The 18,290-nt window shown below is 35.3% G+C and overlaps 1 protein-coding gene across 10 annotated transcripts in view; it reads right to left on the bottom strand.

Moving 5' to 3' along the window:
* Nucleotides 1–18,290, bottom strand: part of LOC105484596 (hemicentin 1) — a 514,524-nt gene that overhangs the window by 65,694 nt on the left and 430,540 nt on the right. For all 10 annotated transcript variants that reach the window (XM_024793708.2, XM_024793713.2, XM_024793709.2 and 7 more), the window contains 13 exons: nt 17,807–18,003; nt 14,542–14,623; nt 13,091–13,227; nt 8,992–9,133; nt 7,827–7,971; nt 7,003–7,130; nt 6,535–6,691; nt 4,821–4,942; nt 4,322–4,486; nt 2,643–2,750; nt 2,057–2,194; nt 1,787–1,921; nt 545–814 (listed from right to left, as the gene is read on the bottom strand). In XM_024793708.2, coding sequence (XP_024649476.2) covers nt 545–814; nt 1,787–1,921; nt 2,057–2,194; nt 2,643–2,750; nt 4,322–4,486; nt 4,821–4,942; nt 6,535–6,691; nt 7,003–7,130; nt 7,827–7,971; nt 8,992–9,133; nt 13,091–13,227; nt 14,542–14,623; nt 17,807–18,003 — 1,926 coding nt within the window. The remainder of the gene's footprint in view (nt 1–544; nt 815–1,786; nt 1,922–2,056; nt 2,195–2,642; nt 2,751–4,321; nt 4,487–4,820; nt 4,943–6,534; nt 6,692–7,002; nt 7,131–7,826; nt 7,972–8,991; nt 9,134–13,090; nt 13,228–14,541; nt 14,624–17,806; nt 18,004–18,290) is intronic.

The raw sequence follows: 18,290 nt of genomic DNA, 5'->3' as shown, positions 1-18,290 counted from the left end.
AATAAAAACTAAAAATATTTCAATGCTGATTTTTCAATATTTTGTTGTCTTAATATAAAGGAAAGATATTTTTCTGTTATAAAAATGTATAGGTAAATATTTTGCCACTTTAATATAAAGAATCAAATAGATCTCCTAATTCTCATTAGGGTCAAGTCATACAATGTAGGCCATATGGTGATTTCATTTTGAACCAAGATGACTTGAAGCTTGAAAAGTAAAGCAGAAAAGTCACAAAACACAAACAGACTCCTCATAAGTCAACTAATCACAACATGTGAGGATACCAGCAACACATTAAAAATCCTGGCAATATTAATAAAATCTGTCTCTCTCACACACCTATGTGCACAAACACACATAAACACAGTCCACAGAAAACAGATTTGAAGTGTACCTACATACCACACCCCCCCCCCCCCAACACACACTTTGGATTACTGAGTTTAAGGGTTTTTGACTTCTATCAGATTTGCTCTTGGTAGCCTTTTATCTTTGCCATGGTAGTGTAGCAGACGGAAATAATTCATGTTAAACAACCTACCATGGACGGTGAGCTTGGTGCTTGTGCTGCTTGATCCTGCTACATTGGCTGCCATACAGGTGTAATGACCAGCATCACCAGACTGGGCAAATGCTATTTGCAGAGAGCCAGAGCTGAGGACGCGCTGGCGGATAGATTCCACAATTGCACGCCCATCTTTATGCCATGTAATGTCAGGTGGTGGGACGCCATCTGCTTTACATGGTAATGTGATGGGCTTGTCCACAGCAATAACATATTCCTTTAGATGAGGGCTAATGACTGGAGGAACTAAAAGATACAAAAAATATAAAGTTCAAAGTTCATCTTAGAAGCGTGAGTGCACATATTACATACTACAGTACTGCTCTAGCAAACATTGATAAGAAACAAAATCCTGACTTCATCATATCATTAGAAAAGGAGCACTACACTTTTTCATGGGAACAAAAAAGTAACTGGGCACACTTCAGAAAACTAGTCCCCAGCTAACAAATAAATGTTAAGTGATAGTCGATTTTAGATGAGGAGATAAACATATAGTCATGAGGGCTTGCATGTCTAGAAAATTTAAGCTGTATCAACAAAATTATGTTGATACACTTACATAATTTATGTGATTCATAAATTAAATGAGTGACTCTTATGTCACTCATTTACATAAATTATGTGATTCACTTTAGGTATTTAAACTTCCAAAATGAACACCAAGTTTTGGAAAATATTTTGGAAAAAAATTAACTGCTCTGAATAGACTGTCCCCTTGGAAATACAAATGTAATGGCAAGCACAAATTCAACCAAATAATTTTGTTGCTATAAATAATATGATTATTCAGTTATTTCATAATCTTCTTTATAGTGATGCATTACAACTCAATAGAATATCCAGGCTAATAGCTAAGTGGTGATTAGCCTATTGTAAACACTTGGAAAGAAAATCCTTATTATGAGCCCTTTCATAGGTTTCCAAATAAGTGGGAAGAGTTTTACTTATATAATGAAATAGAGTATCAAATAGAGGTTCATAGAAGTTCAAAATAGGATTAGATGCCTGTGTTTTCTTATACAAACAATGGCCAGAAAAATAAAATACACTAAACTTTCTTCATAAAAGTGATAGAAAAACCAGTAGGATAATACAAACTAAGAATGTTGAGAACTATGGGGGAACAGCAGCATAAGCAATTTAGATATATAAATATTTGGTAGACATTGTTACAAACATCTTTGAATTGAAAACAGAGATGAATTATTTAGGTACCTTGGACATTTAACTTGACTTTGCCCAAGGCTGTACCAGCTGGGTTCTGGGCCACACACATGTAAGTGCCAGCATCCTCTCGGACAGCTCTGGAGATCTGTAAGCTGCCACTAGGAAGAACTGCATGGTTTTTGCCTACATCACATTACAAAAGCAGAGTGAAAAAAAAAAAAAAAAAAAAAAAACCTTTTCATTAAAAACAATCACGCTGATTTGAATTATAAAACACTGATGTGCTATGATTTTCTTGATAGAAACAGTGGTAGGTACCTGAAGTGATAACATTGATGCCTTCTTTTTGCCAAGTAATGAAAGGACTGGGTGTCCCTGTTGCTTCACATGGTAATAGAATAGGATTGTTCAGAATGACTTGTAGTTCACTTGGTTGGGGCTGAATGACTGGAGGCTCTATAAGAAACCAATCAACAAAAAGAAGTAATAGCACTAGTTAATGGAAACCATGTCTATTATAGTAATGAGCTTAAAAATACCCAAATTCATAATTCTAAAATATTAGTGATTTGATTGCCCAAGAGAAAAGTGAATGTTGGCCACACTGCATTCTTTGAGTCTTGCTACAGTAGCCAGTTTCCGTTAGAAGAACTCCGCTGGAAGACTAGAGGCAGGAACAGATTATAAAAATCCAAGAAGAAAAATTATTTTGGAGTTACTTTGAGTAGTTTGTCATTTGTGCGCCTTTTTTAGCCTATTAAAAATATCTACCAGGCTTTCATGTCCCCAAGATATTACTATGATTCATAGCTCTAGACAGTACCACCTTTCAGAATAAATATGAACAGAAAAACCTCCCCAAACCCAGCGAACTTTGAATGAGTGAGTAAATAGCCTTCCATACCATGAACATGAAGGGTCACATGTCGATGTGCAGAGCCAGCCGCATTCCTAGCGACACAAGTATATCTTCCAGCATGGTTTAATTGGGTGGCAAGTATTTCAATTGCTCCTAAAAAGGAAAAAAAAACTTTTAATGTATACTGCATCTCAGTTTTTTTTTTTTTTTGTTCAATAAAATTTGACTCTCTTTTGTGTGTTTTCTGCAACTAGCATGGTGGTGCTTGGCTTATATTCATACTTGTATCCCCTGAAGTGCCTAGCACAGTACTTAAATTATTACTAACAGCTTTATTGAGGCATAATTTACATACCATAAGAGTCACTTATTTAAATGCACAATTCAATGATTTTTAGTATACTTATAGAGTTATACAAACATCACCACAATCAAATTTTAGAATATTTCCATCACCCCCAAAAGAAACCTGGTGCTCATTTACAGTCATTCCCCACTTCCAACCCTGGCCTTAGCCCACCTCTAGTCTGCTTTCTGATTATACAGATTTGCCTTTTCTGAACACTTCATATAAATTGAATCATACAGTATGTGGTCCTTTGTGTCTGACTTCTTTCACTATGAGCATAATGTTTTTGAGGTTCATCTGCTGTAGCATTTGTCAATATTTTGTTCCTTTTTATTGCCAAACAGAATTCCATTGCATGGATATACCACATTTTATTTATCCATTTATCAGCTGATGGACATTTGAATTGTTTCCACTTTTTGGCTATTGCAAATGATGCTGTATGAAGATGTGCATGTAAGTCTTTGTGTAGACCAGTGTTTTCATTTCTTTGGGTAAATACCTAGGAATGAAGTTGATGGGTTTAATATTTTGAGAAAGTTCTAAGTTGTTTTCTTAGCCTGATACTTTATTCTAAATATACATATATTTATATATATTTTATGATTTGAATGGCTATCACTCTATAGTCAAAATAATTTGTCTTGAAAGCCAAGTTGCATCCTGGGAACAAATTTTCCACTATTTCCCTTCCATACAAATTCTCTTAGAATAATATGCACATACTCATAAAGTCCCAGGATATTAGTTACTCACTTTATCTCTATTGTGTTTCCCCAGTGTAGGATAAGTTTTAGAAATACCAATGTGAATCACCTATACTTTAGGTGATTTTTTTTTCTTCAATACTATAAATTGTATAAATGAGGGTTACTACCACTATAAACATTTTTCCTTCACAGAACTCACTACTCAGTCTTACATACTCAATTTTAAAAGCCTTGAAACCTAGAACCCTGTTTTAGTTATATAGTCTCAGAATCTTAGTAGAGTATATAACCTGTCTGAGGCACTGAATGTTCATTAAATGAAGAGACATTCCATTTGGCCAATGAAATAAGTGTGATTCACTCTCAGGTAACTCAGGAATTTGTTAAACCTTAGGTTTGGTAAATATACACAAATACCGGTGATCATGTTTATTATATTCAGATCAGTCTTAAATATTATTTTGTTTCCAGACTTCTTTTTCTTTCATTCCCTAGATCCCCTTCCTATGTGAAAAATATGTTTTAACAATCTGTTTTCCAGATTTTTAAGTCTAAGAATGCATGCATATTTTATTCTTTTATTCTGGTGCAACAAAGACCAGGTAAGAATATGCATCAATAACTAATACAATCGATAGATGTGAAATCACTGAGCTTGGTCTTACCTGAGGACAGAATTCTATAGCCATCTCCCCTGGGAAGCAGTCCTATACCATTTTTGGTCCAGTGAATTGAGGGAAATGGAACTCCTGAAGCAGTGCAGGTAATTACTGCTGGGGCATGTTTGGTTACTAGGAAATCTGTAGGCTCATCAGCTATGGAAGGTGGAACTAAAACAACAACAACAAAAAGGGAAAAAACTACACATTTCCAACTGTTAAAGAATTCCAAAGACTTATCATACATCATCTTTTTGTGCTGAAAGTGAAAGTTAGGTAAGTATAAAAGGGATTCCTCCTTTTATTTCTGGGTTAATACCTGGGTGATGAAGTAATCGGTACAACAAACCCCCATGACACAAGTTTACCCATATAACAAACCCGCACATGTACCCATGAATAAATGTTTAAAAAAAGGAAAGAAAAGGGATCCCTTTTGTAAAGTAGTGGAATGATGAAGTGATAGCATTATCATGTTTCAATCCATGTTCCAAGCCAGTTCTACCTTGGACAGTGAGATCCACAGTTCTTTTATCATCTCCAGCACCGTTTGCCACAGTACACTCATAGGTTGCAGTGTCATCCACAGAAGGGGAAATAATTACTAGTGAACCTGAAGAAAGGAGCCTAGAAGACAGATTTCAAAGCATGAGATACTATATGTAGGTTTTCATAAATTTTCCCAGCTAGTGTAACACGGTACCATGTTGTAAATTGATGAAAACAGTACTCTTCCCTCATGTTAAAATTAACATCATGTGCCTGAGGCAAACTTTATGCATTACAGTGTGTTTATATGGCAGTGGCTTTCTAGAGCCTCAAACTTGGTATAATATTTACAGGAAGTAATTGTTGGAAGGATTGTCTGAAGAGGGAATCTTACATTCTCTGAATGCTTATATCATGATCAACCTTGCTCTCCTAGGAGAAATACAGTACAATGAGAATACTGATAAAAGCCACTGTCTACTGGGCATCAAATTCACTCCTGGCACCATCTTAAATGCTTTGCATAAATTATCTCTAAATTTCACAATAACCTAGCAGGTTGATATTTGTTTATTTCCACTGACAGATGACTAATGACAAGTCTGTGTGTCTCACCCCTTTACGTACTTCACATGTCTCCTTAAATGTGTGGCTACTTTGTAGATAATATGGCAATATCTATATATCTATATCTATCTATATGTAGTTTTGAATAACTGTGTGTATGTGTGTGTGTGTGTGTGTATATATATATATAAAAACTAAAATCTAGAACACTTCACATTTTAGGAGGTTTAGTAAATACACATACATGATTTAAAGTAAATCTAAATTAGAATATCTACTTTACTTCACACTATGCATGATAGAAATGGTTTAATAAAAACATTAATAAAAACATATTTGACACACCTTTTTATTAAAAAGCATAGTACATTTTCCATACAGTGTATACTTGCAAGTCACTGAACCTCCCAATGCCAAAAGATTAAAAGGGTGAAAAAGAGACATGATAGAATTTCAACTGAGGCACTCCTAGTTTTATATTTCCTGATGTGTTGGAACTGATTTTTGTCAAAGTGGACATAAGAGAGCATTTGTTTTTAGTGCTACAGCAAATGTTTGACAGAGTAACGATCTAATAGCTCAGGTAAGATCCAAAAAATGATGCTCACCTATAACATCAGAAATTCTTAGTGATTTAAAGTTTAGCCTTTGAAAAATAGATATTGCCATATTATGAGCTATGGCAGTAAAGCTTGGAAAAAGGCAAAAAAAAAAAAATTGGAGGAAATGCTGTTTTTCCTCCCTACACACACTCTGCCAATATCTAAATTGTATCTGAAGGTGTAAAATTTGACTTTTATTCTATAACTAAAGCTTATATTTATTTTTACAGAATAGTTTTTCTTTTATATAAAATGATGTTCTTATTCTTTACCTTTATAAAATTCTAAAAGGTACTAAACAAGGCAGGATATAAATCTAATCCTATATATAATCACTGACATTCATCCACAGGGTTTATGTATGGAAAAGATGACCTATAATTCAGAAAAATATTTTAGGCTGAAAACCTAAGTCCGTATTAAGGGGAAAAAACCCTCTATATGCTAGCTAATTTGTTATAGTCCATAGATTTGCTGGCCCCACTGATAGAATTAAAATGTTGATTCATTACAAACTGTTTCTAAATAGTTGGTGGGAGTTTTCAATTAAATTATCCTTACCTGTATGAGTTCTGATTTTGATCCACATTAAGAAGATGCCCATTTTTTCTCCAATTAATTGATGGTTTTGGTATCCCAGTAGCCTCACAAGCCAGAGTAGTTTGAACATTTACTGTTACAGTCATGTTGGTAGGACCCGGAGCAATAGATGGAGGAACTAAGACAATGTCACCAAATAAGAAGGAAACACAGTCAACAAATAGTGTGCCATCTGAAATATTTCTGCTGAATTGAAATTAGTCATTGTTAACTGGCTTCATAGTTATGAGCAAACAAGGCTCTGTGAATTTTAATAGTGCTGTGATGATATTAACTATACTAAGGAGAAAACTTGGGGCTTGACTATTCATAATACAATGTAAATTGCTTAACTAGCCTTCAATGTCAAGATCTTTATGACCTCACTAGTTTAGGCTATCAAAGAGCATTTGACACAGAGACTGGATGTCATCTATAAAGTGTATTTACCATGAACCTGTAAATCTATTCGCCTGCGATCTGTTCCAGCAGCATTGGTGGCCATACACAAATACCTTCCAGTGTCAGTGACATGTGCTGATTGAATATGAAGGAATCCATTTTCCAAGATAGAATATCTGCAAGAGAAACCACAAGTGAAGTCTTCTGAATCAGCCTTTTTTTGATTATTCATATTTTGACCGAGGGAAATGTTAAACACTTAGTGAAATCCATTCAGTTTTTTTCCTGTTTCAGATGACACATGTTTACAATACCCTTGGTGGAAGAAAAAGTTACGACGCAAAGGTGCATAACAGATGGGCTTGTGATCTTGAATGGATTATAATCATTAGGTAGACATAAGCCTCAGGGATTATGCTTTTAAATTACTAAATTTGGGCCTGGAGTGATGGCTCATGCCTGTAATCCCAGCCCTTTGGAAGGCTGAGGTGGGCGGATCACCTGAGGTCAGGAGTTTGAGACCCACCTGACTAACATGGTGAAACTCCATCTCTACTAAAAATACAAAAAATTAGCTGGGCGTGGTGGCATGTACCTGTAATTTCAGTTTACTTGGGAGGCTGAGGCAGGAGAATCAATTGAACCCAGGAGGCGGAGGTTGCAATGAGCCAAGATCATGCCACTGCACTCCAGCGTGGGCAACAGAGCAAGTCTCTGTCTCAGAAAAATAATAAAATACTACATTTTGATTATTGTATTAAGATGAAATGCTAATTCTAAACATAATGAGACCAAAATAGTGCACTAGAAAAAAAATTTAAGAATTTGTATGTCAAGTCTTACAGCATTTTTAAATTTTCCAGTATTGTTACCTTGCATGATTCCCAGCTAGAACAGCTCCATCCTTTCTCCATGTTATCCTTGGAGTTGGCACACCTTCAGCGATGCATTCCAATACAGCTGACTTATTTAAAAGAATTACAAGACTCTGGGGGCCCCTCTTTATGTTTGGAGGAACTGAACAAGAGATGCACATGAAAAAATTCAGTGATACTAAATAACACAGCCTGCATGAAGACACTGAAGATGTAATATAAGATGAGCTTTGAGTCAAATGTATAGCTTTGTCTACATGAATCTAGGTTAGTATAAATATAATTGAGGTTTAATTACTGAAGTCTTACTCGAGATACTTTGCCTTTAAAAATAAAGGGTAGGTAGGCAGGGGGATTTTAAATCTCTAATATGGTGTATGAAATCTGGCTTACTGTGAGAGAGGCTTAAATGAAACTCAGCTCTAGTCTGATGCAAATTAAAGATGATATTTCTTATTTCTCTTTGGCCAAATAATGGTCAGAGAATGTTAACACTGAAACAGCTTCACTTTAAATGAAGAACAGAAAGTGGGCTGTTTTAACAAAAAGCACATCTGTGATCAATCATGCAATTCTCAGAGCATGCATTTTATTGATCATTGAGTTCATATGGGAATAGACAGCCTGAATTTTAATTTTAGTATTAGAGATATTAGTTGTGTGGGTCACCCACTATTCTGTAAAATTTTATATATTAAATATCCAATAGACTGTTTTGAGGAAAAGTCTATATTCCTAAATGTTGGCATTCAGATACTATATTTAACAAAATTACAGTCCTATGGCAGTCTCTGTTTGGCACATATGTACTCTCAAGCCACCATCAATGAAGGTGAACTAAATGATGGGCTATTTGTCATCCAGTGATTTAGTGTATTGACTTCCTCAATGGTTCTGATTCTGAATGACATAAAACATCATGATATGCTAACAGTAATTGGACATATTCTCTAAGATAGACTAAAATATCTCTAGTTGTGTTTTTTGGAAATTGAGTTAATTTGCAGTATAGATCTAATACAAATACTCCATGTTGCCTTTTTCAAAAGCAGTAAGATAAGCACAAGGCTTCATTTAGTATGCACATAAGAAAAAGCTATCATCTCTTTGAATGCCCTTGGTCAGATTTTTAAATTGTGGAACAATGAATACCTTTTCTTACCATTTACAGTGAGAATAAATTCTCTTGTAGTCTTCCCGGCAATGTTGCTGGCAACACAGGTATAATTGGCTGTATCACCTAGGTCTGCGTTGTTGATTTGCAAGTATCTCCCTCCAGATAGGATTCGCACTCGAGGTGTTGCCTGGATTCAGCAAGTAAATAAATTTACCATTAAAATGTCAGGAAAAGAGAGTAAATATTATTTCACAGCATCAAAAGTAACTATAGTGAACTGTGGAGCTGTTGTCTGTCAGCATGCTTTGTCTACTCCTCCACCATTTTCATAGTATCAAAAATCCCTGGGAACTGTTTTAACGAGCGATGCTAAGTAAAAGGAGCTGCTGTCTGTCAGCATGCTTTTGTCTGCTCCTCCACCATTTTCGTAGTATCAAAAATCCCTGGGAACTGTTTTAATGAGTGACGTTATGCCCCCAATTCCTTTGACAATTATGATCCATTCAGGAATGGGCAGGTGACTTAAGTCAGGCCTACCAGAGTCCTCCTCTAGACTCTGCTGGGAGTGTCAGGGAAAGGATGTGCCCTTTTTCCTAGAATCACAGGTTGTGAGGATGACCTAAGCCTAGTGGCAGTCTTATCATGTGGAAACAGCCTGTCCTGAATCTAAGGCAATACAAGTAGAGTTCATTCAGAGAAAGGATAGATGCCTCATTACATAGTTAGAGCCTCTGGAAATTCACCAATTATTGTAGCCAATACATTTCCTTTTTGTTTTTCCTTTTCATTTAAGTTGGTTTGAATTTGAATTCTGTCACTTATAACTGAAAGCCTGCTGACTAACTTTGGTTAACTTAGAGGAAAACATTGTATTCCAACATTTTTAAAAAATAAGTAAACTACCACAAATATTTCTTAAGAATTTATTCTTAACTAGGCATAGACCAAAAATTATGAAAACATAGCACAATGAAACCTAATGTCTGCTATTAAGTCTAACTGGAGAGCTACATATATGGACAAGTAGTTTAAGGATAAAATATATGATCATAGTTGTTAAAAAATTCCAGATAGCATCAAAGATTGATATTCTCTCATTGTACCTAAGATGAAAGCATTTCAGGAATAGTCCAAATAAGATTTCTCTACCATATGAGCTTGGTCCCAGATACATATATCTTTCTAATAAAACATTGCTCGAAGTAAAATATGCAGTTCAGGTTCATTCATTTTAAAAGTTCACACATTTTCTCTAGTCCTTTCTATTGGTGCTATTAGTGATAAAATTATGTTACCTTTGATGAGAATAAGCGATTTCTTAAATATGTATAGTAAGTTCTATAAAAAATATTTTAATTTTTAACTTTTATATGGGTATAGCAGAGTTTTAGGCTAATAAAAACTTTCAGAGTGATTTTTTTTTTTCTTAAGAGACAGATTCTTATTCTGTCACCCATGCTGCAGTAGTGGTGCTATCATAGTTCACTGTAATCTCAAAATCCTGGGCTCAAGCAATCCTCCCACATCAGTATCCTCAGTAGCTACAACTACAGATGTGCGCCACCATACCCAGCTAATTTTTTTTTATGCAGGTGGGGTCTTGCTATGTTGCCTAAGCTGGTCTTGAACCCCTGTCCTTAAGCAATCCTGCCTTGGCCTCCCGAAGTGCTGGGATTGTAGCGTGAACCACCATATCTGGCTCAGATTGATTCTCATAATGTTTTTCTTCCATGAATATCAGTACTTTCTGCTAACTTATTAAGTCTCATTATAATTTTCTCTGGTTTTCCTTCCATAGACTACCTATAATTCTTCCAAATTTAACTTGTCTCCTGATAGAACCTCATTCTTAGCTGATAATCTCACTTCCTGTTCCACTGAGAAAATTAAAGCCCCACACCAGCAGTTCTCCCCTCCTCCCACCTTGGGTATGAATGCAACCTTCTATTCTATTTCCCCATCTCTGCAGAAAATGGATGACCCTTCTCGACAAGACTAACCCATTCAACTGTGCCTGGGTCTCATACCTCCCCTATCCAACATAACTTGTCACATAAACTGATCTTTCTCTCTCCTCTGTCTTCAATCTCTTTCTTTCAGCAAATACACATACAGAAATCTTTAAAGAACGGTTCACGCTTGCTTCTACTTCCTCTTCTTCCATTTACTCTCCAAACAACTGTAACCTGCCTTCTACTTCGATCACTCTTTGAAGAACCACTGCTCAGGTCTTTAATTACCTATATGTATTACCAAAGCTAATGGACACAACTTTTGTACCTTCTGTGGCCTTTGTTAACCACCCCCGACCTTTTCCTTGACTTTTAATACACCAGTGTTTCCTACTTTTAATCCTATTTCTGAGTCCTCCTGCTCAGTCTCATTCATCATCTTTTTTCCTATGCTCACCTTGTAATTGTTACTATTGCCTAAAGCTTTATTTTCACTTAACTGGGACTCTCTTACTCTGCTTTCTAGTCAACCTCCTACAAACTTATGACTTCAACAAGAGATTATACCATGATGATTACATCAAAGGCCGCTTTTTTTTTTTTTAAGTAAATATGGACCATGAAACCAAAGCCTTTTTTGATGAAATATGGGCCAATATTTTTAAATGATTTCTACAATCTCCTCTTGGAAAATATAGGTAATTCAAACTCAAAATGTCTAAACCTGAACTCATCTTTTTTTCATTTTTCATCACTAGTGAACTTACCCTTTCCTAGGATTGCCATCACTTGGTCAACCTGGGATCAACCTAGACTTCTCCATCATCAACATTCACTCAGTTTTTACCTTTACCCCTAATGGTCTGGAGTAAAGTGCACACATGGGAGATCAGACTATGGAGGCAAAGTCAGAGCATGAAAGGGCTTGTGAGCTCAGTTGTGTGGTTTAACCAGAATCCTGAAATCTATGGGGAATCAGCAAAGATTTTAACCAAGATCTATTTCAGGTATACCAAGCTACTTGCAGTTCTCAGACCAGCAGCCTTCCTTTTCTTGTAATAGCTTGTACATGCCATTACCTGTAATTGGAATCACTTTCTTCTCCGGCCTTACCCACTATATACTGATCCTTTAAAACTGAGCTCATCTTTAAAGACTTCCATGGGCTGTTCCTTACCCTTTAGTCTGGGTTCTTTGCTTCTCATCTCTGTTTCTACACATACTTCTAATATACAATTTATTAGTGGTGTCCATTCTATAATCTTTGACTAACCTGTCTTCTCAGATGGTGTGTGAGCTCCTTGAGGGTAAAGCCTATTTTCAGTAGCAATCATAGCACCTGGTATTCTAGTAGGCACACAATAAATAGAGAAACTGAAGTACCGGAGGGTTAAGTGATATGCATGATGATTTAGCATGTTAGTAACTCTCAGAACCCAGCCCCTCCATGTTTGGTGTTTGTGTGGTTTAGTGATGGTGGAAGTCTTTATGTCTTAGATGTTAGGGGACATAATCCCCTTTTGTAATTAACTATTAGAAACAAAGTATAGGTTACAATAAGAGGATGAGGAAGAACAAAGAAGAAAAAAATCACTAGGATAATCACAATCAAAACATTCACAGTCAAAGCTTTCAGTAGTCTCTAAAAGGCTACTGAAGATCCTGGCCTTTGACACTCTATGACAGCAGGTAGGTATCATCTGAGCATGGCAAGTTTTAGACAGCCAGTAACTGGTTCTTCACGGATTCCAGTCTCAGACACCTGGTATCTTTGGGGTCACTCATGAGGTCCAAGCTTAGACAAGGGAAATTCAGTAAAAGAAGCATTCTCCCTAGAGATGTGGCAGTTATTTTGAGACTTTGTTGGTTTCTTCTGTCTTAAGAAATAGGTGAGTATTTCAAATCAGACTTCAATGCAAGGGCACAAGGAAATACATACTTTGGCAAATTTCCAGAGTGTCATGAATCTAAATACCTTTCTTTGACCCATGACCAACTATTAACTACCCCGGCAAAGGCAAATAATAAAGCAAATAATAAAGCTAATTTAAAAACCCTGTGCTTACTGCTGCAATGTTGAATAATTAGTAGCCTGATGTTACTTGGTTTTGAGTACCTAGCAAAGGCCCTAGAGCTGATTTTTTATTTTTTAATCTCAAAAAGGAATTTGTGGAGCTTATCAAAAAATTTACCTGTAGCCGTTCTCCATTTTTGAGCCAAGTAATTACAGGTGGGGGCACTGCATCTGATTTGCATTCCAATGTCACTTGTCTGTTCCGTAACACAGTGACATCCTGGGGCTCATCAGTTCCAGCAATATTAGGAGGTACTGGGTATGAGAACAAATACAACAAAAGCTTTAAAAAAATGAGCTGTAACATGATCTATATTATCATAGTTAACCAAAAAATGTTGGTTCTGCTATATGAAATAATAAGAGTCATAAAATTAAAACATTACTCATTTAATTTATAGCCTAGATAATTACAAACGGAAGTTTTTTTTACCTTATTTAGCACTTTCATGTACACTAAGTAAAGAAATCCTTTCAACAACTACATGAATGATAGAAGTAACAAAATTGCATTATTTTCACCATTTGACAGTAAAGAAATGGAGGCACAAAGAAGGGATCCCTTGTCCAGGTTACACACTTGGTAATAATTTTATCTGAACATAAGATTTAAAAATTACTGAATCAGAGAGTGCCCATCATAATATACTGAAAGTCTTTTTCATGTGGCTCTTTTTTAAAGCAGAATTTGCATGTCAATTAATGGCAGGTTTAATTTGTATGTGGGGATGATGGGGGCACTTAAATCCCAGATAGTTTGCACTGCCTAGTCATTCAGGCTATGAGAATGAACCAAAGATCTTCTGTTAGTTTTTAAATTATTCCTCCCCATGACGAATAATTCCTATTTCAATGTCAAAACTATATTGGACAGAGTCTAACTGGCCCAATTCTTCTAGGAAGTCATCTGACAATAAGTTTCAAAATCCTTAGAAGAGTGTGTGTGTGTGTGTGTGTGTGTGTGTGTGTGTGTGTGTGTGTTTGTAACCAAGCAAGTACACTTACAGAAATTTCTCAAAGGGAATGGGCTAACACGTGCATGCAAAGTTATCCACAGCAGGGCTGTTTATATTGGAAAAAATATAGAAATAGCCTAAACATCCAAAAATATGGAGCAAAATGGGATACTAAACAATCACTAAAAAATATGTTATAAAAATATATTTCGTGACATGAAAATGTTCACCAAACTATTGAGGTAAAAGCAAGTTAAATTCTATAGGTAAACTATATAAACATACATTTTCTATCATATTTTTGTGACAAAACATTTATATGCAAAAAAGTCTTTGATGAGATTCTGGATTTTTAAATTTTATTCATTGTAGTTTATCTTCTATTATTTTAAACCAATGAATACAAATTATTAGTGCAGAAACTAATCAAATAACTCAAAAAAATCCATGAACTGCCCCCAACAACATTTGATTAGTCAAATATAAGAATCAGATTTGCAAAATATATATTCCCTAACTTATAAACATATCTTGTGATGTGCTGCGGTGTTGTCCCAGGTTTTTCTAATCAGGTGTGTGTATGATAGACTGTAGGAGCTTTTGCCAAATTTACCATGCACTCTCACTAGATATTCTTTATCATCATCTCCTGCAGGACTGGATGCCAGACATGTGTATCTTCCTGTATCCTCCACCTACAAAACCCAAATAATGAATTACACAATGTTAACATGTAAGTTTTTGTTATTAAAATAAATATCCACTAGAATGAATGTAAATAATCCCAGACCAAAAGCAAGATAATTAAAGCAAACTGTTAACACTATGATTAGCACTCTGATAGAAAGCTAGGTTGTTATCTACATTATATGCAAACCTGTTTTTACAGGATTTTGGTATTGATGTAAGAATGTTTGTATATTAAGTGTATTTAATGATATCTGAAAAGGTAGATATATATAGGACCTAGCATCATATGTGATAGGCTATATCCTCAATGTTCATTGAAGTTACAAATATTCATGGGTTTAAATTGCAGACTGAAAAGTTAAAACAAAGCCTTTCTCAAGAAAATCAAATGTCAAATAAGTAAACAGATAAATAAAATACCTGGCTATTAAAATCAAATATATAATATCTCATCTTGACTCTACCTTTGATATACATGGTGAAACAAAAGAGTTATATTATGTAATGTGTTAGAAATAGGGTCAGACTGACAGCAGGATCTATAATTATCTAACTAAAACCAAAATCATTACTTTAAAAATCCCCAAGCACGGCTTCCATGGAACGCTAGGGTTCATTCATATGTTTGACATTGTGTAGACACAACCCATAATCATGTACACGTAGAGGATACTATGGAAAACAGATGCTTTTACGACTGCGAAAAATGTATTTTGGAAAAATAGAAATATCCTGTTCTCATTTATTTTAGTACTTGAACATTCCCAGAATATTGGCATTTAAAAAATTCTTACATTCAAACTTACTTTACAGGTTATGGAAACACTTTTTGATAGGCTGCAAAAACTCCTTTCAAAAACATTGAGACTAGAATGTTTGGGAAAACACTTAAATATGATTTTAGAAGAACAATGCTTACATCATTATTCAATAAAGAATTTTAAAATGATATGCTGTTTCCTAAGAATAATTTCTAAATTTCTCATCATATCTTTAAAATCTCTAAAAACTAACTCTTCTCTACCAACTCTGTTCATTCACAATCCCCTCACTTGTCTTGACTCAGCCAAACTTGAACCATCATTCAGGACCGCTCTTAAATGTTCCCTCTTCCACAAAATATTTCCTGACAACTTCTGCCCTTCTGGCTACCCACAGACATCACCTGTAGTTAGTTTCTAAAGTCTTGTTTTACTAATAGAATGTCAGAAAAATTACAGTTAAGCATGTATCTTTAGAGGAAGATTTTGCAGAGGTGGACATGCATTATGGTTCACAAAGGAGAGTACAGTATATAAAGTTTTCTAAATCTATTAGTCATAGAGTAGTCCCCTCCCCTCTTGGGATAAATTACAGAAGTAGTGTTTGACAAAAGATGTTTTAGGAAATTCTTATCTATACCACACAATTTGCAATTTGCAAAGCATCCACATCCATTATGTACCAGGCATAAGTAGATGTTGCAGATAAATACACAAAGAACCAAAGTTGAGATAAGCAAAATATAATGCAGTAAGTGTTACTACAGAAGTATATACGAAACGCTATGAAAACAGAGGAGCAGAGTAACCAAAATCAGTTTGGGGACTTGATCATATTTAATTTTCCACTTCCATACTGTTTTTAATGGTTCTATTATTGACTCATATCCAATTGTATCTTATGTATACAGTCATTTTTCTGCCCTAGACATCGAGCACCTTCTTGAAGGCTGATACATGTCATATATCTTAGGTCTTATGGATTCTCCACAATAGCTAGAACACATGGGAAATCTGGCCATCATTTAACATTCTATGAGACCTTCATCTTGTTTTGTTACAACCCGCCTTTTTGTTCTTGCCTTTAAGACCTACAGTAATGGCCTTAACTTCCCTTTCAAGCTTTATTTGTCATTTTTAAAATATTCATTATTCTATTCCACATACTTTCCTGTCTCCATGCTGTTCCTATGTCACAAAATTCTTTTGCCTACTTTTTGTTTGTTGAAATTATATCATTTAAGAGTTTTGATTCAGTACATGGTTTTAGTTTAACCTGACTCTAAGTTACTGCAATGTTTGAAATGGAGAGAAAAAAGGGGAATGGAAGGTATGTGCTCCAAGACACTAGAAATGCACTGTGCTGAGATGCACTCGCTAGGCTTCTGAATCAGACTAAGGACTGAGGCCTAGCTCCATAACTGAGCAACAGTGAATAACTTGGCAGATAAGTACTTAATCTCTCTGCATCTGATTCTGGATTTGTGGGATAGACACATTGCCTCACAGAGTTGCCATGAGGGGAATGGGTAGGATAGATAGCCCAGATATGAACACAACAGGACATAGTAGACAGTTTATAATTCTTAGCTCTCTTCTTCCGGTTCCCTTTCTTCCATTCTCAGTGAAAAATGCAAACAAAATATGATCAAATAATTTGTTATTCTACATTCAGAGGAATGATGATTATGGTAACAACAGCAGCAACAGCAGGAACAATCCTTTTTATTTTTTAAAGCATTTACTACATGCCTGTGGCACATTATGTTGGAATATTTCTTTAAATACTTCAGTGTATGAATGAGGCATGATTATTATTTTTATCCCCAGTTTATAAATGATGGCATTGGGGCTCAGATGGAGAATAATTACAACATAAGGTTTGCCTTTATTAGTAGAATAGAAGATTGCTACAATAAGACATCCCAGGCACACTTCTCTTTTAATATATTCACATTTCAGATCCATTTCCTTAAACTGAACCAGTCAGTTTTATTGAACTGATCATTATTTGAAAAATTTTGTATCTTCAGACTTCCATATCTGCTAGTTCATTTTGGAGATCAAGTGTTCTTTGAAACCTTATATATGTGCATGTCAGATTGCTTTTTGCCAGTTCCATTAAGGGCCACATAACACAAATTAAGACCTTCGGGAAATATACTAACACTTATAGCACTGTGAAAACTTGCAAAAGTTAATGGAAAGGTATCTTGCTTTCTTCAGAGTTTAATATGATACTGCTTTGTCTTCCTTTTAATTAAGTTACCCAATCATGCATATCATAGGACTAATCTATCCTGCTCAAGTTACACAGAGCTGTGATATATAAGGATTCAAAGACGTGATTTCTTTAACAATTCTCATATATTAGCCAATGAGAAGTTTGACCTAACCTAAAATAATTGTGTGAACTTTGACACTTACCTGAGCAGTAGAAATTCTAAGAACCTCTCCTCCTTCTAGAGTCTGCAATTGATCTGTCTGTGGAAGGGGCCGGCCATCTTTCATCCAGGTCATTTTAGGGGCTGGGATTCCAGAAGCAATGCAGGCAAGTTCAAGTGGGTTATTAACAATTACTGATATCTCTTCATGTTCTTCAGATCCATTAATGTGAGGTGGTTCTATTTAAAGGGAATAAAAAAAATAATAAACCCTCTATTTCATAAAAATATTTCTCGTTAGAAAAACTTGAAAATCCAACACAAATTCACATTCACATAAAAATTGATTAGAACAAGGAAAGTGAAATAATTCCTAGATGTCATTACCGTTTCTCATTGACACACTTTCAAAAGGGATGGATCATGCACATAAGAGATAATGAAGTGAATGGCAATTCATTACCATGTAATTATAGAACAACAGATCGAACTCAGTTAATTAGAGCAGTCTTGACTGAAAGATTTGA

Source organism: Macaca nemestrina, chromosome 1, assembly GCF_043159975.1.
Source record: "Macaca nemestrina isolate mMacNem1 chromosome 1, mMacNem.hap1, whole genome shotgun sequence".
In the NCBI taxonomy this organism is placed as follows: Eukaryota; Metazoa; Chordata; class Mammalia; order Primates; family Cercopithecidae; genus Macaca; species Macaca nemestrina.
The sequence above is the reverse complement of the archived record's forward strand: the minus strand, read 5'-3'. Positions and strand labels throughout refer to the sequence as shown.